The sequence below is a fragment of the Marmota marmota genome, unplaced genomic scaffold, assembly GCF_001458135.2.
Source record: "Marmota marmota marmota unplaced genomic scaffold, marMar, whole genome shotgun sequence".
NCBI classification, from domain to species: domain Eukaryota; kingdom Metazoa; phylum Chordata; class Mammalia; order Rodentia; family Sciuridae; genus Marmota; species Marmota marmota.
This window is the reverse complement of record NW_026000229.1, coordinates 3,986,765-4,012,140: the sequence shown is the minus strand read 5'-3', so window position 1 is coordinate 4,012,140 and position 25,376 is coordinate 3,986,765. Positions and strand designations below refer to the sequence as shown.

Genomic DNA, 25,376 nt, shown 5'->3' with positions numbered 1-25,376 from the left:
TATTGTACCACAGTTTCTTTTGCCACTCAAAGTTTTATGTCATTTTTAAGTTAAGGTACCATTTACATATAGTGAGATGCACACTTTTTAGTGTATAGTTCCATGAGTTTTGACAAATGCATATAGTCACATAACCACCACCACCACCACCAAGATGTAGAACAGGTCCATCATTCTGGAAAATTTCCCTGTGCGTCTTCAAGGTCAACCCCTCCCCTTACATCCAGCCCCTGACAACCACTGATCTATTTTCCAGAGTTCATTATAATGGAATCATATAGTAATATATAGTATGTAGCCTTTTGACTCTGGCTTCTTTCACTCCATGAATCATCCATGTCATGGCATGTACTAGAAGTTTGTTCTTTTCCTACCAATGTTCCATTATAGGGTGTAATTTTAGTGCTTGTAAAATTTCATTGTATATCATAACCTGTTGTATTCCTATATTTCCTATTATTTGGATATTTAGGATTTTTTTTTTATTTTTTCACCATGTAAATACCCTGGTAGTGAACATCTTTTTGCATAATTGTTGCCACTGATCATTTCTTTAAGGTAGATTCCTGGGAAGGGAATTACTATGAATAGTTTTAAAGCCCTTGATACACTGTATAGTCATTAAAATGTTTTCTTTTGTATTTCTTTAAGTGGTTCATAACAAGCTGAACTTAAGGTCCCACTGGTGTTTATAACCTTCTTTCCCTCCCTCTCTTTTTCAATGTTGTCCCTGTAGAACTGACCTGAAGCTTCCCTATCATCAGTGGGGTTTCAAAATTCTAAATCATGGAGGCCAATCAGGAGACTTCTCTCTTCTTGGTGAAGATCTTGGAGGAACTGGACAGCAAGCAAAATACCGTTTCCTATCAGGACCTGTGCAAATCACTGTGTGCCCGGTTTGATCTGTCACAACTTGCCAAACTGAGAAGCGTGCTCTTCTACACTGCTTGTCTCGATCCCAATTTTCCAGCCACATTATTCAAAGACAAGATGAAATGCACTGTGAATAACCAGCAATCCAAGAAAATCATGGTGGCAGCAGACATCGTGACCATATTCAACCTGATCCAAATGAATGGGGGTGCCGCTAAGGAGAAGCTGCCTACTGGTCGCCAAAAGGGCCGCAAGAAGGAGGCGTCCTTTGAATCATGCAGGTCTGACACAGAGATCTGCAACGCTGCCGAGTGTGAGCCCCTGAACTGTGAGCTGAGCGAGAGGCCCTTCAGCCGGGGCTACCCCACCCGGCAGTCATCCAAGTGCCGCAAGATGGATTGCAAGGACTGCCCGCAGTTTGTCCCTGCCTCGGAGCCCAACTTCTTGTTGGGTGTCAGCAAAGAGGTGAAAAACCGGGCTGCTTCCCTGGACAGGCTGCAGGCTCTGGCCCCATACTCTGTGGCCAGCCCTGAGCCCTGTGAGATGCAAAGGACCTACTTCCCCATGAACATCGAGAATGAGTCCATTTCAGACCAGGACTCCCTGCCCCTCAGTCAGAGCATCAAGGAGACCTTCATCTCCAATGAGGAGCCCTTCGTGGTTCAGTCTTGTGTCCAGAAAAGGAACATCTTCAAAGAGGATTTTCACAATCTCATGACCGTGTCCCCTAGTTTGGTTGATCCTACCAACAAAGCAGAGGCTGAGCATGGGGAACATCAGAGTCGAAAGGAGTCCCACAAGCCACCCTTCTTTAATCACAGCTTTGAGATGCCCTACCACAGCCAGTACCTGAACCCGGTGTATTCCCCCGTTCCTGACAAAAGGCGCGTAAAGCATGAAAGCCTAGATGACCTTCAAGCATCTACGTATTTCGGACCCACTCCTGTGATGGGAACCCAGGACACCAGACGCTGTCCGGGGAGGCCCAGTAAGCAGACTCCGTGGCCAGCCAAAAGCTGGAGCTTAAATACAGAGGAAGTTCCTGATTTTGAACGGTCCTTTTTCAATAGAAATCCCTCCGAGGAAAAGCTACGCTACCCGAATCCCGGAAGCCAGACCCCCAATTTTTCAGCTCCAGACAGGCGCCCCACTTACTTGGTGCCGAAGGATCAGCAGCCGATTCTCCCCATTGGCTACGCGGTGAAACAAAATGGGCTCAAATCTAAAGAGATCTCATCCCCTGTTGACCTGGAGAAGCACGAAGCCATCAAGAAGTTTAAAGACAAGAGTATTAGCTGCACCAGCGGACAGCTCAGCTCAGACACCAGTAGCGTGGGCACCCAGACGGAGCAGCACGTCCTAGAACCCAAGAAATGCAAAGACTTGTGCGCCTCTGGCCCGGGCAAGTACAGCGACAGGCACATGAAGCACTCCGATGACGACTCTGAAATCGTCAGTGACGATATCAGTGATATTTTCCGGTTCCTCGACGACATGAGCATCAGTGGTTCTACGGGGGTGATACAGTCGTCCTGCTATAACAGCACCGGGTCCTTGTCTCAGCTTCATAAGTCGGACTGTGACAGTTCCCCAGAGCACAACCTCACCAAAATTGCCAATGGGGTCCCCAACAGCAAGGGAGACAAAGGCAACCGGCCCGAAAACATCCGCCACTCGGAAGAAGAGTTGAAGACCAGTGTGTGCAAACTGGTGCTCAGGATCGGTGAAATTGAACGGAAGCTGGAATCACTGTCGGGGGTCCGCGAGGAAATCTCCCAGGTCCTGGGCAAACTCAATAAACTGGATCAGAAGATGCAGCAGCCAGAGAAGGTGAATGTGCAGATCGATCTGAACTCCTTGACTAGCGAGGCTCCCTCGGATGACAGCGCCTCTCCCCGGGTGTTCCGTGCACACAGTGGCTCCCATGGACCCAAGCTGGAGAGCAACGCGGACTGGTGCTGCTCCGATGCCAGCGGAAGCAACAGCGAAAGCCTGCGCGTCAAGGCCTTAAAAAAAAGCCTCTTCACCAGGCCATCCTCCAGGTCCCTGACCGAGGAGAACAGCGCCACCGAGTCCAAGATCGCCAGCATCTCCAACTCGCCCAGAGACTGGCGCACCATCACCTACACCAACCGCATGGGCCTCAATGAGGAGGAGATAAAAGAGGCAGGCCCAGGAGATAATAAGGACTGGCATCGGAAATCTAAAGAGGTAACTGAAATTTAGGTTCCCATCATTGGCACCGGCTTTATCATAGCCCTGGTTGTATTTCCAAGCTCGGGGTATTCCATAAAGCAAGAAAAAGGCCTCATCTCTGTGTGCTAGTTACCCTTCCAGGTTTGGCAAGCTTGGCCCATTAGAACAGAGAGGACAAGAAGGCAGGCTGTTTGTTCGGCCAATTGTCAGGGAGGTGGAGCTCACGCTGAAATGTTGCCTGCAGTAGACAGTGTGGCTGGGATATTGGACAGGTGGTGTGAGAACAGATTTTCACAGAACGGGGGTGTGTCAGGGCAGACAGGCGCCACCAAGGATGTCTTTCTGTCCTTTTCGAAGCAGCAGGACCCATGCCAGGCAAGCAGGGAAAATGCTTTGCAAATATGCTTGCTGATGTGAGTCCTTTTTATGGACTTTGTTTCATGTGTGATATTCCTTTGCAAAAGCATGAATTCTGTCATTGTAAGACAGATGTTGAGTAAGAAGATAAATAAGAAAACGATTCATTGTTCCCCATGCAAAAATAGCAACTCTTAATATGGTGTCTCCCTTTCCTTTTCCATTGGTTCTCCCTACATAGTTGTATTGTTCTGTGCTTTCAATGTGAGCATGAGTGCTTTTGCACATTGATCTCAGACTTCACCTCATCAGCTCTGGAATCTGCACAGTTACATATACTCGAATGCTTTCTTTTTCTCATTCCCTGTGGTAAGGAGGGACTTGTTTCAGTGGCACCTGTGGCTACTCCTGTTCATTCTGAGTGAGTTCCAGAGAACCATTTCTGGCCAAAGTGATAATTTTCAGTTTGTCCTTGTCTCCATTCCCTCCCCTGCTTCTCAAGGTAAGTGGTCGGACCACAGAGTCTACTGAGGTCCCTGAGGACAGGATTGCCAGGGACAGGAAGTGAGGATGGTGTGGGATGCACATGTGCTAAGCTAGAGGAGGAGGCGGAGATTCTAAAATGTTACAAAGAAAGGAAAGCTTGGAAAACTGGGTCCTAAGGAGGTTCTCAGGGTCCAAAGACGGGGGAAAGAAAAAATTTAAGTAGCCATTTTTTCTGACCCCCAAGAAGCCTTGGGTAGTACTGGTCACCACTCCAGTTTTCTGTATCTGTTTTCCATGAATAGTGTTGGAGAAAGGCCAGAGGATGATCCATGCTGCTACTCTGACTGGATGCCCAGACATGTCCTTGTCTTCTAGTTCCAGTGCCCTTGTCTCTTAGCTAAGCCAGGTTTATAGAATCCTGGGTCTTGGATAGCATTGAAAAGTGGCCATTTAGAGGTCTGAAGTGGTCAGGCACTTCTTAGGAATGCTAATTCAAACTGAACTAGCCACGCCTGCAATCCATTAAATGTCCAGGCTTCACCTGACCAACAGGAATAGCCACAATGTAAAGGAAGAGCCATTTGAAATGTGCCTCACCCAAAAGCCTTCTTCATTTTGTTGCCTCTGTGACCCTATTTTCTTCTACCTGCTCTCACCATCCCTAGGCTGAGGATGGTGCTAACTGGCCTGGGTTCTCAGTTTGGTCCCAGGTCTCAAATTGCTGCAGGCCAGTTCCCCACATGACTTGCCCACATATCAAAACCTACAGGTCTCAAATCAGACTTTTGTGTTCCTTGAAAGCCAGTGTTCCTTCTTGCTGATTCCCTCCTGGGGGCATTGGGTCACCATTTCATGCAATCATCGAAGCTAAAAAGGCCCTGCTCACCTTGGACTTCTCTCTTTGCCTCACTCACATCAGTAGAGCTGCTAGGCCCTGTGCATTGTTCTCTTGTGGTATTTCCTACATTTCTTCCTTCCTTTCCATTTACCCCACACACCACCCAGGCTCTTAGCACCCCCCACCTAGGACTTGGGGGCCCACTCTCTGCTTTCTGTCCTACATCATGGACCACTGCTGTGTTTACTTTCCAAAATTCTGCTCTCTGGTTGCGTGGTGCCTCCTATTCCCAACTGCTTCTTGGTACCCCTTTCCTTCAGCAAAAAGTCTCAAACTTAGGTTTTAAGGCTTTGTGGACTTTATGTACAACACATACACACACACACACACACACACACACACACACACACACACCAGATGGCTCTGTTACATCCTGAGGCCTATTTTTCCTCAAAAATGCCATGCTCACATCCAGTCACCCATTCAGCAAATACTGATTGAGCATCTATAATGGCCAGGCCCTGTTTTATCATCAAAACTTTCTTCATATGATTCCTCCATCAGAAATATCTGACCCCCTCCTCTGTGCTGATATAAGTCCTGCACACTCTTCATGACATCTTAATTCATAGGTATCTGGAAGCTTCCCTAGATTATTGGTGGTCTTTGATCTCTAGTCTTTGTTCAGATGTAATAGGCTAAAACATACATATTGTGTGTGTATATATGGATTGCCAAGTTAAAACATAAACTCCTCAGTGGTAGGAACAGACATGGTCAGTTAAACATCCTGTCTTAGGAGTGCCAACAGGTACAGATTCTGGTTCTACCACTTACTAGTTGTGCAGCATTGGGTCAGTCTCTTAACCCCTCTGACCTGAGATTCCACATGCATGATGGGGATAACTATAGTTACAACCTCAGGATATTAATGAGAAGATGGAATGAGATAATGCACCTTTAGCACTGGGCACATAGTCCTTGGTTAACTGTGATCACGATTGCAGTGGCTGTTGTGGTTGTCATTATTGCCATTTTCACCAGTCCTCAGCTTGGTGTGGGCCCTGCATGTGGTAGAGGCTCTATGAATGTCAAGTCATGGAAATTAGAAGAATAGGTCAAATCAGTGAAGACTCTTCTGAGTCTTGGCTTTGATGAAATAGAAAACAAGAGGGAACCCCACTTCCTTGTTTGGGTTTAGCAGTTTGTCCTGCACTCTTCATGTCTGTGTAACAGCCTTGGTGGGTTGGAACAGCTAATTGCTAGCTGTGTTTGAGCAAGAGCCGATGGGCTGGATTTGAGGATAGGTGGGCAGTCGGTCCCCTTGCATGTGGGCAATGCACTCACATGCATTTGTTCATCACATGTCACATGTCACACCTGATATATCATCCTCATGACAATTAACCTGATTCCCTTTCTCTTACTTCTTACTACACTCCTCTACTCCAGTCTTTTTCTATTAATTATATGCACAACACTCTTTGCTAACTCAACTCCATATCATTGGTTTCTCTCCCTTCCACAAATAGTGATGGACTGTCTTCTACGCAGTGTCTATTTTGCTGGATCCAGGATTACAAGGTGAACAATTGTCTGCCTTCAAGGAACTCACAGTCCAGTGGAGACAGATGGATAAACAGGCAGTTATTGTTCAATGTGACAAATGATGGCTGAGAGGTCTACGCACAGTCCTGTGAGGTCACATGCCTGGGTGCTATCGAAGTCTTGGTGGGTCAGGAAGTGCTGCCTGGAGGAAATGACATCTTTGTGGCTTGAAGGTAGAAATAGAGAGCATCAGAAGTTCTCCATTATTACAGGTCCACTGAGAACAGTCCAGGGATATGTTTCCTGGACTGAGGACATAAATGATGGTGAGCTGTGTTAGGCACCTTCACACCTTCACCCTGTTGCCCTGACTATCCTCTTATCCTGAATGCCTGTAGATGCCTCTGAAAGGGACCACCAGCTACCAGGGATAATTGCTAGAGAGGCAGTCCACATGTGCTTTCTTCCTGGCCTTTCCTTTTGAGACAAGTAGTGTGCATAGAAGGGAGGACCTGAATCTTTCACTCCAGCTATAAAATGGTAAAAGAAAGAAGAGGCATTGCTATGCAGCAGTCAACAAAGACTCTCCGCAGCCAGTTGATTAGGTATCAATCCCAGGTCTAACCCATATCAGCCGTGTGTCCTGGGGCAGGTGGTTGAGTCTGGGCTTCATTGTTCTATCTGTGCAATGGGTGTTAATATGGCAGTGATGGTGTTAGGATCAGATTGAAGAACCTGGCATGGAAGAATTAGCTTGTGTTCATACTATTAGAATCAGAAGCTTTTACTAGGAAATGTCCCCAATACAGGTATGTTTTCTATTTGTTCCTAAGTAACTACACGTTGCTACCTGGATGTGATAAGAAGCTGCACCCTGAGATCTGATAGCCCCTGTGCTGCTTTTCTGGAATTCTCTGTGCCCCTCTGCAGGCTGACAGGCAGTATGACATCCCCCCACAGCACCGACTGCCCAAGCAGCCCAAAGATGGCTTCCTGGTGGAGCAGGTGTTCAGCCCTCACCCCTACCCCACCTCACTCAAGGCCCACATGAAGAGCAACCCCCTGTACACGGACATGCGGCTGACGGAGCTGGCCGAGGTGAAGCGGGGCCAGCCTTCTTGGACCATCGAGGAGTATACGCGGAACACAGGCGACAAGGGCAAGCTGACAGCCCTGGACCTGCAGGTGAGCTTTTCCTGTTCCCGGGTGGGCCTCGGGGAGCCCTGCAGTGTGCAGGCAGATGCAGGAATGGGTCAAGGATGGCTTAGACCCACCCACTCCCTCACCCTTCAACTCCCTGGGTCCCCCTTATGAAATTCTGAATTCTAATCAATCAGAGAGCAGAGGAGATTCTTTTTTTTTCTAACAAGGGGGATTGTTGTTTTGTGTAGTTGTTTTTAAACATTTAGCAGTGGGGATGCTTGCTTTATTTTTATTTGTTGGCCATCTGATTTGCTAACGATGCATTTAAGACCAAGTGCAGATTCTAATCTTGACTCATAAGACCTGAGCCAAACTGTTTAATGAAATACAAGCTGATTTCTCCTTCCATATGTAGCACGTGGGATAAGCATATTTATGGGAGCCAAGCTATGGATTATGTTTCCATATGGAGCAGCCCCAGGTAAGAGCCATCCCCAGAAGCTCTGTGAATGCCATTGTGGCCAGAGGGCATGTTTTTTGTTCACCCACAGGCAGGGCTGGGTTTTGGCCACACTTTTCATTTTGGTGAGCAGCTCCACCTTAGTTTCATTCACGCCACATCTATCTGTGTCTCTATCTACATCACCATGAAGCAAAGAAAACACTGTCCCTACCTGTGGGCTTAGATTTGTGAGCAGCGAGGCCATAGCACCAAGAGTGCGTCATATCCAGAATGACCATGCACTTGGTAAGAGCTGCTTATAGAGGCCAATATAGCAAGACTGTCCTGCAGTGGCCTTGTTCTAAATCAAAGAGGGCTGCAGGAGGGGCGGCATGGTGCAGAGAAGACCTGTATTCCAGCAGCACTGGGTTCTAAGCCAGGGCGCCTTCACCGTGTAACCTGCTTCAGCATTGGTCCTTCTATCTATGACATGGGCATAATAATATCCAACTTATGGTGGCACTGTGAGAACTGAAAATAATATGCTAAAATCCACCGAGTTAAGTAGGCACTGAAAAGGAGAGCGTTGGGAGATTCAGCATGGAGGGTAAAGGAGGCTGGGATCAGTCAGCTTCACTTGGGGCTTCTCACAGCAGTCTCTCATCCAGGCCCAGTGGAGGCAGGAGTTGGTAAGACTCTCTCCAGTTTAGTAATGAGGAAATAGAGGCACCAGGAAGGGTGGCAACTTGCCCCAGGTCAGACGAGTCTAAAGCACACTGGACCATCAGCAATAAGTCTCCCGTTCTTTCTCTTCTTTTACCTTGGCACCATTTCATTTTTCTGTTGATAAGAGTGTAGTGGATCTTCATGTCACAAACATTGATTGCAATGACATTTGTGTATCTGGGGCCCTAAATTATGTAATTATGGGAAAGGGATGCTCTGGTCAGATCCTGAAAGTGAGGTTAGTGGGTAGAGGAGCATCCCCCAAGTACCTTCTCAGCCTTCTTACTTCATGCATGTTATGACCCCATGTGTACTGCATGTCACCTATGCCTTTGGGACAGTACCTTTCCTGTCATCTTCCTGCTGACAAGCAGGTCAGACAAGAGTTGATTCCCTGGCAGGTGGGTCTCTATGCAGCTTTGCCATGAGTGCTACACCTCGATCTATAGATATTCAACAACAGTAAGCCACTGCTTAGAAAGACCCCAGAGGTGTGAATGGCTAAACCAGTAGAAAAATCCACATTTCACCAGTGCCAGGGAGATGATCTTGAAAGAGTCAGATGATTGCATGAGACTAAGAAACTTTTTTTTTTTTTAAGTTTAGGGAGAGGGAGTGAGAAGATACAGGCCTTCCAATTATATGCAATTTTAGTGTGCCAATGTTAATTAATTAATTTAATTATTTTATTTTTGAACCCAAGGTTATTTTCCCACTGAGATACATCTCCAGTTCTTTTCCTTTTTAAAAATTTTAAAGTTCTGAGACAGGGTCTTGCTGAGGCTGGCCTTGCACCTGTGTTTCTCCTGTCTCAGCCTCCCGAATTGCTGGAATTACAGGTGTGGGCCACCAAGCCCAAACAAAAATGCCAATGTTTAGAAGTATAAAAACAATTATAAAAAATAATAAAATAGATGTCCAGGTTGCAGTACTTTAGGTGACACTATGTAATGCAAAGGGTAGAGCGTTTAGTCACACAAGCTGAAGAAAGAGTTCAGTGCTTTGCAAGGGTGTTTGCAGCCAAGCAGAGCAAGCATCAGGAGCTTGGTGGAGGCAAAGACATCACCTGATTTGTTTTCATTGCTTTGCAGAGATGCAGGTACTGTCCTAGGTCAGCTTTACCATCTGGACAATCTTCTTCGGGTCCCTTGTTGTCCAGCGGTGCCCACTTGCAGATGTAGGCAAAGGCATAATGGACCTGTTTTTACTTCCAGTGTTTGGCATCCTAATTAACAATTGAGGACGCTCACCTGCGTCCCTGGGAGCCTCAGTATTACCTCTCTGCTACTTAGTGCCATTATGGCTTGCAGTTATTGAAAAAACTAATTAAAAATAGTTTATTTCACAGGCAGGATGCTAGCCCATAATAAAGCATAGATAGCTATGAAAGGAAGCCAATTTCCTTCTATCTGAGCCGGAAACAAGGCACACAATCTGATGTGTCCTGTATGGACTGTTTACCTTTCAGAGCAGCCCTGGGAAGATTGGAAGAAGAGCAGGTTGTTTCAACGGCAATGGCCTGAGCCTGTCTTAAAGGTGCCAAGGCAGGGATGGCTGTGGGTCCAGCCTCTACCACACCAACCTTATGAGCACCTCACAGCATGGCAGACTAGTCTTCCAGGAAAATCAACCCATCTTGGGTTTATCTCTTCCTTCTAGAGTTTCTGTTCAACAAATGAAGGGCTTTTATTGCCAAGGAGAGCAGACCTGTCCCAGGTGTCCACAGAGGGCAGATGTGTGTATGTGGAGGGGGTTGGCCGAAGCCCAAGAACATGCATTCTAATGGCCAGAGCAGGGCAGCCTTTAGAGGCTCCTGGGTCCCAGTAGGGGACACTGTTGCAGGAATTTCTTGCAAAGGGTTGGACAGAGAACCTACACTTTAAGGACTTTTCCCACATTGAGAGTTCCTGGTTTTCATAATGGGTACACTGAGTGGCTAACACAGCCTTCTACCATCCAGATAACTTGAAAAATTCAACCACAGTGTTTAAACATTATGCCTCACTGGGGAGGGAGCCCGTTCTCTTTCCATTGTGTGATGTTGTACAATACGTACTAGCACAGAGGCCAGAGAGTAGATACTTAGGGCTTCATGGGCCCTACTGTTGTTATCACAACCGCTCACCTCTGCCACTGCAGCTCAAAAGCAGCTACAATTTGTCAATGAATGGACCTGGCTGTGTGCTGACTAAACTTTAATTTTGGATATTGAGATATGCATTTCATATAATTTTCACTTACCGTGAAACATTCTTCTTCTGATTTTCGGCAACCATTTCAAGATAGAAAATGCATTCTGAGTTGGAGGGCTGTATAAAGACAGGTGGTGGGTTGGATCTGGCCCGTAGGCCAGTCTATAGGGCCTGTGCTAGAAGATGGGTAGCAACAGGAGAGTGAGGATCCTGAGGAGCACATGGCAGCCAGCTTCCAGCACTCCACAGAGAACAGATGGCATGCTCCATGGGGTGAGGGGAGGCCGGAGAGGACACCACAGTGGTGTGAGCAGGGATAGAGGCCAATGAGGTCCGGTGAAGCACCCAAGGACCAGCACCCGGGAGAAGCTGTTACCACTGTTGGGTCTGAAGGCCAAGGGCAGGGAACTATTTCTGAAATCCATAAGACCAACAGCTCTGGGAGCTGGAGCTGGTAGGAGCTGAATTGCTGCCAAACTGCAGCCCAGGAGGGAGGGAGCTGGGGAATAAATGCCTCCACCTCCACCTTTTTCTCCTCCTGTGGCCTCTGACTTAACCCACATGGGAGCTAGAGGGCAGGGGAGCCCCCATCATGTATTAATATGGGACAGTCTCCTGGGGGCACAATGAAGAAGGAGCCAGAGAGCAAAGAACAGATCAGGAGGGCAGGCAGAAGATTACTAGCACGCATTAGGATCATCAATATACCATCAACAACATGGTGTGACTGAGTTTTTTTTAAAGTGTTGAAAGGTTTGTTTTTCAATCCGCTGTGTGTGTGAATTATAATGTGCCTGTATTTATGAACATTAAACAATCCAAGAAAAATCTTTAAAATGGTTATTTCGTGTGTGTTTCAGAGATTTAGGTGACCTCACTTGGAACTGCAATGTGTTGTTGCTTTTATGTGACACTCACATTATTAAATGCTTGCCATAAAATGAGAACACTGCCTCTCTTCACGGAAATAGATTATAACCATCAACACGGAATAGGATTCATGAGCAATATAGGTTAAATATGATATTTCTCCTGCAGACAGTTCATTAATCTTGGGGAGACTGGGAGACAGATGTCAGTGGGGGGTGTCTCTTTGGGGGAAGCTGCACCAAGTCCAGGATCATTATCAAGACAGACATGGGTTGGGGACGGTCTCTAGAACTTGACTTTGAGCAGTGGCCTGACCTGCTCAGACAAATGTTTGGAACTGAAATATTTTACATTTTCTTTGAACTGCTTATCTTGGAGGTGCCTTTGATTTTCAGTAGAAGCTCTTCTAGGAATGGAAGACTTGGAGTAACAGGATGGCCTTGCTTCAGGCAGGTCTGTTCCTAGAGCCTGTTGGTAGAGAATATTTTTCAGTGACTTTCCTTTTTCCCCTTGCAGTGGGGACAGCCTGCTCTTGGTTATATGCCCTTGAAGTTTAGAGTTTTGTCTGTCCCGACCATATTTTGTTTGCTTGTCGATAGAGGATCCTTGGGCTTCTCGGTGTCAAAAACCACATGGCATTTTCAGTAAGAAAGGAGCTGGTGCACTCTGTGATGTGTGGGATGAGTCCTTGGTGGCAGGCACAAGGCCGGGGGAGCAGTGTCTGACAGTCACACCTAGTTGCCAGCTGCAGCAACATCTTCAGTGCTTTCAGGAGTGACAACTATCAGAATGTCTTTGACCTGACATCAAGGATTCATCCTATTTCTAACATCTTCTCTTCACTTTTAGACACAAGAATCTTTAAACCCGAACAACTTAGAATATTGGATGGAAGATATTTATACTCCAGGCTACGATTCGTTACTAAAACGGAAAGAAGCTGAATTCAGACGTGCCAAGGTCTGCAAGATTGCGGCTCTGATCGCTGCTGCCGCGTGCACGGTCATCCTTGTCATTGTTGTGCCCATCTGCACGATGAAATCATGAGCCTGTGGACACTGCATTCATGAAGCTTAGGACTACTGATGACTTCTTCCATGTTTGAAGAGCTTGCAGCAGTGCAACAACCGTTTGCTGAAACAGAGGTGAAATCATGGAGACTTTTCTGCAAATGCCGAAGGAGGTCTTCAGAGGGTATATACTCTAGAAAGAAATCTACCTACTTATTAGCTTTGACTTACTTACACTCTGATGCATTTTTAGAAGTGCAATATCTTTTCCTACCAAAAGAATGTAATGGACTATCAGTGAATACAAAGTGAATATTCCAAGCAAAAATAAAAAAGGAAGATTAATTGGATTCTTTCCATTTTGATGATGTTTTTTGGCCTGGAATAAGTTATACATAAGATATTTAATACATGCCTCCCTGGGGAAGCTGAGGGTGATAGCAAAGTGAAAAGAAAAAGGAGATGGGTTCTATTTTTCCGTAATAATGCTTTGAGACCATTGCTGGTGAAGTACAGGGTGTGTGTCCACACAGGATCTTACTTCTCTGCTGACTTTTATCAAGGGCTACTGACTTTGCATTCTTGCCCTTCTATCATCACCATGACAGAATGTCTGCAGATTGCAGATCTTCGTGGGAACATTCTAGACCTTCTTCCTTGTGCCCAGAGTAGGAAGGAGCTGGCCTGCCAAGCCAGCATGGCACCAAATGTGCCCTTTCTGCCTAATGGCCAAGGTGTTCAGGACAGGAGACCTTCCTATCCCCAACCCATGGTGTGGGGAGATGCTTGCTCATGGTGAAAGGTCGATATTTGAAAATTGTGGCCACCCCAAAGGATCTACCACTTTTGCTCTGGCGAGTGGTTCTACTCCTTGACTTTCTCTCTCCTAGTGATACCATATACTCTGCTTTGAAGAGTTTGGAACGTGTCCTTGTGCCTTGAGGAGTAGAGACAAATGGCGACACTTTGACATTCTAACTCTATACCATGGTTTCCATGCACCACCCATATCAGCTATTTTCAATGGCTTAAAAAGATTTCGAAAGCTTGTTCAATACTATGATAAAGGCACTGAGGTCTTCTCAACTACCCCAACACCTACTCCAGAGTTTTGAATACTTGTCAGCAGTGCAAAAAAAAATAGTATCTATTTAACCACTTATCTATCTACATGTCTATCTAAATACGTAACTTTTGTTTATTGTCTTCTCTGTTAAGTAACTCGAGAGCAAAGTTTTCTCCAGTGTATAAGAAGTTGTTGTGATTTCATTAGAGTCTGATCTCAAGTTTCCACCTGCTGAATGGTGCTTTGCCAATAACTGGACAGAAAGAATCCTTGTCAACATCTGCTTCTAATGTTCTGTTATGAGTTAAAACAAAACAAAACAAAAATTTGCCAAGCAAGCAACCTTAAATTCTTTTCTTCTCGAGGTGGTATATACATAATTTTTGGATAGTAAGAAATTTTTGCTCTGGATGATATGATAAATTCCTGCAAGTGGGGCTTGGGAAGCATCTCAATTTTTAAAGCAATAGGAGTCCAGCAATCATCCTAAACAATTACAATAATATTTAGCTTGCTGTGTCTAATTCTGCTGTTCACTATTAAGAGGTAGTCAGTGCATTTTATGATGTTAGCAAATGAGGGATGGATGCTCTCAACTGTAGTGAGCCTTTATTTTTAGAGGTCTTCATGTTATCTATTTCTATTGTCATGTTTATGTATGGATTTTCAATTAGGTGACTGAAACTTAAGCCTTAGTATTGAGGGTTTATAATTGAAAATGAAAAAAAAAACCTCTATATATTATTGTCTATTGTCAGAATTTTAGTCTTTTGGTGCTCCATTTTAAATTGGGCACTTTAAATAAGATTATTTCTTTCACCCCAAAGAGGTCATAGATTACACCCTTGGGAGTTGCTGTCCTGCCTTCTCTCCTCCAACCAGTAAGATTCTGTACCACATTCTGGTCCCACCATTCTGCCCTCTATCACAGATTAAGCTGCCAGAGCATCAGAGATCGTACCTCACAACTTCTGTGTCTGTGATTTGCAGAAAAGTGGAGATGTACTCACCCAGGATAAGAAAAATCTTGTTAAATCCCATCCCGACTCCTCCATTAGAAAGATAGGATCATGGTGGTTGGGCCACACCACTTTGCCACTGCCGTTGGGTGAATCTATTACTAATGGACCCTCTCTGGGTCATGTGCCTAGCTACTGAGGGAGGGCACCACTGTGTGCCCCACCCCAAGCATGGAAGTAGAAGGACCCTGTGGAGCCTTCTATATTTTTTCTTCATTTTTGGGGAGATAGCCAGTCTTGCTTGAAGTCCAGTATAAAATTTAAATTCAACTCAACATTGTTATTACATAATGAAACATCCAGACCTGGTGTTAACCCAGGAAATCAGATACTGAAGGTTTATCAGGGGTGGGGTCATCCTCAGCCTGATGGTACCAAGTCTACTGTTGAAGTAGCAGGCCCTGGCTGTGTCTTGAAGCTAATTGGTGCTTGAGGTCTTGGGATCCATAGAAGGTGAAGTTCATAGTTGGATCCTTTCTCCATTGGCCCCTAAGCTTGCTCCAGCCTTCTTCCCCAGGACCCCAGACTCACCCCAGCAATTCCAGTCCCTTAATATGCTGAGTGGAACAAGAAAGAGTCTGGATGAAAGGGAAACATCTACCCATCCCTTTAATATGTGCCCCTCATTTCCTGCTACAATGAGCTCCCCCCAGATGACAGGTAGACTGACCTATCTTCAGTACTGGGTGTCATCTTCTACCACATTCTGGCACTTTACGTAGAGTACAATTTCCTGTATCAGAGTCCAAAATCACTACATGATTAAAATTCACTGCATTTTCTTGTATTTTAAAAAATAAACAATCAGATGATATTATTGAAGGGATTATTTTGAAATCAAATGTCCTTAGACAATGATTAAATTCAGAAACATTTCATCCTTTTTTCTAATCTGAATTTGTTTTGAACATAGCCTTGCAGAGAAGAAAAAAAAAGAGTACCCAGCTCTCAGATTTCGGATATTTTATACCAGTAGCCCCTTTGTTAAATGGCAGATACAATATAGCCAATCATTCTTACATCATCCATTACTAGCTGATCATAAATTATTAGTATTTTAGGGCATGCAGCTATGTGATTGATATCTGCAAGGCTAATTTAATAGATGTGCTACAAATCACTGTTAGGAATATCTGTGCCATAGTTCTGATACCCTTATTGGAATCACAGCAGTGTGTTATTTGTTTACAGTGGCACTTCATTTGTTTGTTTTTAAACAAGAAAACCTCTGCCAGCAGTAAAAGATTCTGTTAAGTGGTATGAAACTTTGTGAATGTTGAAATTCAACATGCTTCGTATTATAACCAACCTGCAAGAACATTGTGGTCAATCGTGTGAATACCAAATCAATATATACTGTATATTGTATTACAGAAATTTGTATTTAAAGGCAAAGATACGATGCTATACCTGGGGAAAAGGGTATTAGATATTTATTAAGTAACAATGAGAAATGCAACAAACTTCCTTATTTATGCCTTATGAACAAAAGAGTGTGAAATATGAGGTGGAGTTTTCTGTGCAAGACCCTACAGGAGTGGGTACCCTTGAAGGCAGGGACTGTGTCTTTTCTATGTTTGTTCTGTACAGCTCTCAGCACACTCTTGGTGCTTGATACATGTTATATAATACCAATAACTAAGCACATTTTTAGATCTTTTTTCAAATGGCTTGTGTAAAATTTGGTTAATGTACAATGGTTGGTTTGAAGCTATCATGTAAAATCTGCCTCTCCAAATATAATCAAAAATAAACTGAAAAATATAAAATATCTTGTAGTGAGATTTTATCCTATGCATAAATTTAAGTGTTGAGTTTTATGCACACACTGAAGCATCCAGCCTGCTGCTATTTCACAATGCCACATAGTCAGCCCTCTGAGCACGCCCCTCTCCAGTTAAAACCCTGCAAAGAAAAAATGATCCACCCTGTCTTCTAGAAACACAGGTTACCTTTGCCTGTTTCTGACTTTTATGCCAATTGACTTGTGTGGTGTGTACTCCTTTGTGTCTGTCTTTCACCACCTGCCCTGATGTTTGGAGAGATGCCTGTGCTGTTGGGTGGTTGTACTTTTCTCATTTCATTTTACTAACTCATTGTGAATATAACATGATTTATTTATCCATTCTACCATTATTCTAAATTTTTTTGTTTTTAATTTTTTTTGTAATGGGATATTTTAAATGAGTAATTTGATAGTATAAAAACCTAGAAAGTGGGAAAACTATTAAACTCTTCCATCTGAAAAATATTATTATAAATATGTATAAGAATACACAGAACCCTCTATTATTTATCACAATAAGAGAACTGAATGCTTGACCCAATCAAGAATTTCCATCTATAAAGTCTGCCAACTTCTTTTTTAAAATTTCTTTTTAGTTGTAGATGGACACAATACCTTTATTTTATTTATTTATATGGTGCTGAGGATGGAACCCAGGGCCTCATATGTGCTAGGCAAGCACTCCACCACTGAGCCACAACCCCAGCCCCTAAAGTCTCCCAACTTCTAAGCAATCAGAAAATAGTTAACCCCCAAACTATGTTGAATACTGTTCTGTTTAGTGAGGACCCTATACAGTATGACAGGATATTCAATGCTTTATCATCACTTATTAAAATCATTGTTAACATGCAAAGAAACAGAAATCATATTCTGTGAGACACTGTAGTGGGCCAAGCACAGAGTCAGAAGAGCCCGATGGTAAACTCAATAGGAAGAAATTTCTTAGAGTATGGAATTTTGAATACACGTGCTTGGATAACTTGTATTTTAATTTTTCTTAAGGCAGGGCTAGTACTTTTTAAAAAAATTTAGAATATCATGCTAAGTTAAATAAGCCAGTCCCCAAACAACAAAGGCAGAATGTTCTCTCTAATATGTGGATACTGACCCACCACAAGGGAGGGGAAGATTAGAAGTTCTTTGGATTAGACAAAGGGGAATGAAGACAAGGGAGGGAGAAGGTGATAGAAAAGACAGCAAAATGAATTGGACCTATATTTCCTATTCTCATATATAAATACACAACCAATGGAACTCCACATCATGTACAACCACAATAATGGGATCCTAATTAGAACAAGTTATACTTATTCTATGCATGTTTCACATTTTAAACTATACTGTCCATTCTACCATTGAATGGACATTTGGCTAGCTTCCAGTTTAGGGCTATGGATATTCTTCCATGTGTCTTTTCCATAACACAGGAAGGTGGGAGTAAAACCCCTGGGTCACGAGAAATGTCTGTGTTCTGCATTGGTAGATATTGTGAAGAACTTTTAAAAAATGATTCTACCAATATACACTCTCATCAGTAGTAGAGGTTCCATTGGCTCCACATCCTACCAACTATGTAGCCATTCTGTTGAGTATGAGTGGTATCTCACTGTGTTTTAAATTAACATTTCACTGATGACTAAAATAATTTGCTACCTTTTTATATGTTTATTGGCCATTCAGATATCCTATTTTGTAAAGTGCTTATTTATGGTTTTATCCAGTTTCCTTTTTTTAAAAATCTAGCTTCCTATTGGATTGTATGTCTTTTTCTTATTGATTTGTAGAAATTCTTTATGTGTTATGGAAGTGAATTGTTTGTCAGATAACTATTGCAAACATTATTTTCCATTTTGTGAGCTGTATGTTTTGCTGTCTTGATGATACCTTTTTGGTAAATGGGGAATTCTTGGTTTTGGTATAAAAATTTATCATTTTTCCCCCATGTAATTGGCAATTTGGTCCTGTTTAAGAGATCTTTACATACTCCAAGCTCCTAAAGATGGTCTTTTCTTCTGGAAACTTTATTGCTTTACTTTTAATAATTAGAGCTGTACTCCTCAAGTTGATAATTGTACCTGATTTGAGGCAGGTTAAGATATGTTTTTTCCCCATTTAGTTGCCCATTGATCATCCATTTACTAGAACATCTGTCCCCTTTGATGTAAATCTATTGAATGTCTGTATGGTTTGGGGGCTTTTTATCTTACTCCATTGGTCTAATCATCTTTTCTTGCATAAGCACCATATTGATTTTTTCATCACGGATTCTTTAATTCTGGAACTATGAAGCAAATGAATAATGACTGACTTGGGCAGTTGCCTTAGTACATTTCTCACTTGTGAAATCATATCCTGGAGGATGGTGAAGAGAAAATGTGTCCAGCTCCTTTTATCCCTTTTACCATTCAGAAATGTCACTGGCTTCCCTGCTTGAGTCATTAAAGAAAAGTGATTACTTTAAGCCGGAGTCACAGAACATGGCAAAAAGCAATTAGTATCTTGACATCTAAACACAGAAAGAAATCTCTGACAAGATCTTGGAGAATGTTAAAGTAATTACACCATGGTAGGTATGAAAATGCTTTTTTAGTTTTCCAATAAAATATTAATTGGACCCACAAATCCAAAGTTTGCCTTTAGCTGGACCAAACCTAGATTGAACTTTGCCTAAGTGCTCTGAAAACATGAATTAAAAAAAATCATATACAAGTTATCTTTTAGGGAAAAAATGTTTATCCTCCCTAAGAGGACAAATCAATATGTAATATGCTATTGTAAGGCATTTTAATCTATCATTAATTTAGCTTCCTCCCCCCAAGTACTAACAAAAGTCAATACTTGGTTAACTTACTTTACATTATTGAATGTACTTTAAAAAAAAAAAAGCATACACCATTTCCTAGTGCTCTCTAGAATTCATGCTTTGCAATAGCTCCTACTGGCTTTCTCCATAGTGAGTCTGAATTATTGAGATGTTGCTGTACCTAGATTTTGTTTATAGCTTCATTAATCCTTGTGATGAAAGGAAGGGGACAAAGTGCACATGATTTCATACAGAAATCATATTACATTATGTGAAAAATAAATGAGTCTCTAAAAACAGGAACATAATATCTGAGTTTCTGGCCAGAACCAGATACTGCGTTTTGACCCTCAGAATGTGCACCTTGCAAACACTATCTCTTTGCTGCCTTAAAATTGACTTTGGCTCATAACAGTTTATGAAAATTCCTGAAAGATTCATTAAATCCTGCACATAAAATTATTGCTAGTGCAAGTGTGGTTAATTGCAAATACAGTTTCCTTTCATTTGTCAGGGAAAGTACTTAATAAATTATACCTAATAAGTCATTGAGTAGTTGCCCTTCTAATAGAAGAAATGTACATGGTATTTTCATGCTGGTTGCTCATATTCATGTTCTACAATTTAATGATTTTTGCATAATTTCAGAAGTCCCAGTGAGGAAGCTTTTCCCAGCACATTTTCTCTGGGCCAGTCCTGTTTGATCTAGATATCTCAGCCAGTCTACATTAGCATTTTGTTGCTTTCTTATTACTGTTCAATTTTACCACTAGCAATGCACATGTGACCTATATACTTCTTTCTGATTCAAACTTTTCCCTACTCTTTGGTTTGTTAATTTATTTATTTAATCAACTGATATTTATTCAACAACCAGAATATTCAAAGCTGAAATATTTTTGCCTGCTGTATCCTCAAAAGACAGGAACGTCTTGTACATACTAGATGCTTGATGAGAATAGGTTGAGTGAGTGGACATATGAGTGAATAAGAGTCTTGAACCAATATCTTGGAACTTGCACTCCAAGGGATGTGCAAGCTAATTAGCTTACTTACTTAATCAAGTGAGTGAAATCATTTCAGTCAGCAGTGGATGCAAGGAAAAGAGATAGAGATCAACTTAGAGAGGAGCAGAAGCATTGAATCGGAGTGGCCCCTAAAGGCTTCCTGAAAGAGGTGGCATGTGGACATTTGAGGAAGAGCATTTCTGGCAGAGAACTTGCAGTCCTGAGAGGAGAATGAAGACCACAGAGAAGTCCAGTGTGGGTTGAACTCAGTGAGCTAGCCTAGGAAATGTGCTGTGAGGAGAGATCAGAGAAGTAGGGAGAGACCAGGTTATACAGGGCCTTGCAGAACACAGTAAAGAAGGAAGATCTCATTTTAAATCTAATTGGAAGCCTCTGGAAGGTTTTAAGCAAGAACATGACATAATCCACAATCTGGTTTGTATTTTTAGTGGATCATTCTGTCTACCATGTGGAGGTTGGAGTGAAAGGAAGCAAGGCTGGAAACAGGGAGACCAGCTGGGAGGTGGTTGCAACAATTCAGGACCAGGGTGAGGCAGGGGAGCTGGCCCCGTGCTTGCAGGTACAGCCCACTGGACCTGCACATGAGAGCAGTGAGGGAACTGGACAAATTAATTAAGGATGCTTTCTTTTTTTTTCCCATAATAATTTTTTTTAAATTTTTATTGTTGGCTGTTCAAAACATTACATAGTTCTTGATATATCATATTTCACACTTTGATTCAAGTGGGTTATGAACTCCCATTTTTACCCCATATACAGATTACAGAATCACATCAGTTACACATCCATTGATTTACATATTGCCATACTAGTGTCTGTTGTGTTCTGCTGCCTTTCCTATCCTCTACTATCCCCCCTCCCCTCCCCTCCCCTCCCCTCTTCTCTCTCTACCCCCTCTACTGTCATTCATTTCTCCCCCTTGTATTATTTTTCCCTTTCCCCTCATTACCTCTTGTATGTACTTTTGTATAACCCTGAGGGTCTCCTTCCATTTCCATGCAATTTCCCTTCTCTCTCCCTTTCCCTCCCACCTCTCATCCCTGTTTAATGTTAATCTTCTTCTCATGCTCTTCGTCCCTACTCTGTTCTTAGTTACTCTCCTTATATCAAAGAAGACATTTGGCATTTGTTTTTTAGGGATTGGCTAGCTTCACTTAGCATAATCTGCTCTAATGCCATCCATTTCCCTGCAAATTCTATGATTTTGTCATTTTTTAATGCAGAGTAATACTCCATTGTGTATAAATGCCACATTTTTTTTATCCATTCGTCTATTGAAGGGCATCTAGGTTGGTTCCACAGTCTTGCTATTGTGAATTGTGCTGCTATGAACATAACTAGAATCAACAAATGGGACTTACTCAAACTAAAAAGGTTTTTCTCAGCAAAAGAAACAATAAGAGAGGTAAATAGGGAGCCTACATCCTGGGAACAAATCTTTACTCCTCACACTTCTGATAGAGCCCTAATATCCAGAGTATACAAAGAACTCAAAAATTAGACAATAAGATAACAAATAACCCAATCAACAAATGGGCCAAGGACCTGAACAGACACTTCTCAGAGGAGGACATACAATCAATCAACAAGTACATGAAAAAATGCTCACCATCTCTAGCAGTCAGAGAAATGCAAATCAAAACCACCCTAAGATACCATCTCACTCCAGTAAGATTGGCAGCCATTATGAAGTCAAACAACAACAAGTGCTGGCGAGGATGTGGGGAAAAGGGTACACTTGTACATTGCTGGTGGGACTGCAAATTGGTGCAGCCAATTTGGAAAGCAGTATGGAGATTTCTTGGAAAGCTGGAAATGGAACCACCATTTGACCCAGCTATTCCCCTTCTTGGTCTATTCCCTAAAGACCTAAAAAGAGCATGCTACAAGGATGCTTTCTTGATGTTTAGTTTGAAGAATAAGGTAAGTGACAATATTTCACTCTCTGGAGAAGAATTTGGAAGGAACATTTTGGGGTATAGTGAGAGGTACCTAAGACTTGGTTTGGGACACGTCACATTTTAGTTTTCCTTCATCTTGTCCATACAAATGAAGTGGGTTTTCTTGTCTCTATTATTATTTTTTGATTGATACATGATAATCATATATGTTATATATATGATAATTATATATGTTAATATATATTGTGATGTTTTGATTAATGTACACATTGTGTTATGATCAAATCAGAGTAATTATTATACCCATCACCTTAAAACTTTTTCATTTCTTTATGGTGAGCACATTCAAAATCTTCTTCTAGCATTGCATTATTGTTTACTGTATTCACCTTACTGTGTAAGACTCAATGTTTCGATCCTGTTCACTTCTCTTATCACTCTCTGCACTGAAGAATATTCAGTGTACCAAAGGTATAGCACACTGTGCCTAGGTAATTCACCTTCAAAATTCCCCTCAGTATTTCCCTAGGAACTTCTGTATCAGTCAGTTTAAGCCATGGTATGCTGCCCTAACAAGCAATCCCCAAATCTTTGTTGCTTATAACAGTGAAAGTTTATTTATTTTCCATGGGGAAATTTTCATCATGGTCAAATGCAACTCAATTTCATCTTTTCATCATTATAGAAGCCAAGACAAACGGGAATCCCATGCCTGGAGCATGCTGGTCTCCTGACAGAGGGGAAAAGAGAGATGGCAAATGTACACGTTGGCTCTTGGCATACAATCCTTGCATTCATATTTCATTGTAAGGGCAAACCTGATGTCTCCCAGTTATAAAATGGATCCCTTGCTTAGGGAGATCTTAGGAGGGAGGATCCTGGTAGGGAAGGGCAACAGTGATTTTTGAATTATTGTAATAAAAGACAGAGTGTTGCTTGGCAAAAGAGCATGTTAGATATTCAAATTTTCAGGTCTCAAGCTAAACCAAATGTATCCTGAGGTCTTTGGGAGTGGGGCTAGAGGCCCAGTAATCTGATTTACCCAAACTCCAGGTGATTGCAATGCTTGCTCCATTTTGAGAATTGCCCATCTTTTGTGCTCTTTTAAGCCCTTTTCTTCTACCAACTGGGTCAAGGGTGTTTCCTTATTGGAGCCACATTCCATCACCATTGGAACCACTATGTATTGGAAGACGAAGATTTTTCAACATTGACAACATGATAGACACACAATAAATACAGGTAAAACTACAAAACTGAGCTATCATTTGACTCAGGAGCAATGTAGCACTGCCAACCTACCCTGGCTCTGGGGGTGGTGTCTGTAATACTCTTGCAACCTCTCTTTTGGGAAGCACCAAGGGGTATCTGGATTCCTAGAAGTCACTGCCCTCTGTATGTAGACTCATATGCCAGCCATTGCTCCATCTGCCAGTCTGAGTCTAGTTCCTGCAACACACTCAGGTAGAGAAAGAATGGTCTTAGTAACATGGTCTCTGCATAGTCTCTACTCTTATAATTTAGCTTTGACCAACTACTTGGCCTCTAACTTTGACACCAAGTTAGCAGTGCTGTCCACTTGCCCACCATTCCCTAGCCATCCACGTGGTCAGCAACACTCTGCTACTATGAACTGCCTAGCACAATTGCTCCTTCAGGTCCTCAGGCTGGTCAAGTTCCACTTCTGATTTCTCCCAAACACATCCATAACCCTTCAGAGTTCCGGTGGACCCTAATTTGTGTTTGGATGACTGAAAAATACATGAAGGAGGTCTTAACTGATTGTCATTGTCCAAGTCAAGGTTGTTCTCTGTCTGTCCCTGGCTTGCACATTGCACCTTAGTGGGTACTTAGTGAGTGCAGAGCACACAGCAGTGAGGATCACACTGTAGCAATCAACACTTGATGAGAACTCAGTATGTGTCAGGCAATTTATTTCTTAATCCTTACAACCTCCTTAAGTAGAAACAACTGCTGTCCCCATTTTGCAGTTGAGAAAGTAGAGACTCAAAGACATGTATCTAAGATTATATAATTAGTATCTCAAATCTTAGATTCAAAGCCTATTTTAAAATTGAGTGTACTGATAGAAAACTGGAGATATAATATCAACAGATCAGGAGGTGATTGCCACTGAAAAGATGTTGCCCAAGAGAAGGGGGCAAGCTATTCCATGGGAGAGAGGGGGTCATATGAGGAAGCACTGAGGTTGGTCAGGAGGCAGAGGGAGACAGAGGGAACCTTAGGCAAGAGCTTTTATTGTGGTTAACAGGGGAAGGAATGGGCAAGACAGAGTAAACCAACTTGGGATTGGTTAGTTTGAATAATTTCAGAGGGGCTGTCCCCAGTTATAGATAAAGGGCAAAGTGGCCCAGAGAGTGAGAACGTGTTAAAGGGAATGGTTGTCTGGCATGTGGACTCTGGATTGGTTGGTTTGTATTTAAAAAAAAAGTATTCACAGGCCAATTGCTTACTATTTCTAAGAACTCACTGATTCTGCAAGGTTTAGTAAGGCCTTAGGTGTCTAAGTATCAAAACATAGAAAAATTTTAAAATTTTTTAAATTTTCACATGGCAAATACAAATCCAGGAAATCTACCCTTTGCAACTCAGTTTTGAATCGCTTCTCGGCCTTTTGGCTAAGATCAAGTGTAGCAACTCAGTTTTGCTCTGGTGTGGCAAAATGTTGTGCTGACATAGAGCAGGGTGGGATGGCCAATTTACTAAACCAGGTACTAGCCCTGCATTTACACACCAGTCTACCACCTGTTCTTTCAAACAATGTCTGCCAAGCACCTGCTAAGTGTTAATTATTGTGATCAGAGAGTTTTTTTAAAAAGCACAGTTTTTATCCCCAGGGAGCTTGAATTCAGCCACAGGACATAGATGTGTAAATAAAAAATTTTATCAAAATGAGATATGGACTCAGGCTGTTGGGAGGGTTACATAACTCTGGGGAATGCAGAAAAGCATTCAAGAAGAGATGACATTTGATATCTATTCCTTGCAGGATATGTAAGATTTCACCATGAAAAGATTAGAAATCTATCCCAGCAGAGTGCTGTGGTTATTATTAGTGTCCCCCAAAG

The 25,376-nt window shown here is 42.6% G+C and overlaps 1 protein-coding gene across 1 annotated transcript in view; it reads left to right on the top strand.

Annotated features, from left to right (window-relative positions):
- The window catches only part of Minar1 (membrane integral NOTCH2 associated receptor 1), a 38,124-nt gene extending 21,589 nt beyond the window's left edge, over positions 1–16,535 (top strand). The window contains exons 2-4 of the mRNA XM_015480346.2: positions 737–3,084; positions 7,229–7,483; positions 12,521–16,535. Of these exons, the coding sequence (XP_015335832.1) occupies positions 787–3,084; positions 7,229–7,483; positions 12,521–12,718 (2,751 nt within the window). The 5' untranslated portion in view covers positions 737–786 and the 3' untranslated portion in view covers positions 12,719–16,535. The remainder of the gene's footprint in view (positions 1–736; positions 3,085–7,228; positions 7,484–12,520) is intronic.
- Positions 16,536–25,376: the final 8,841 nt, after the last annotated feature.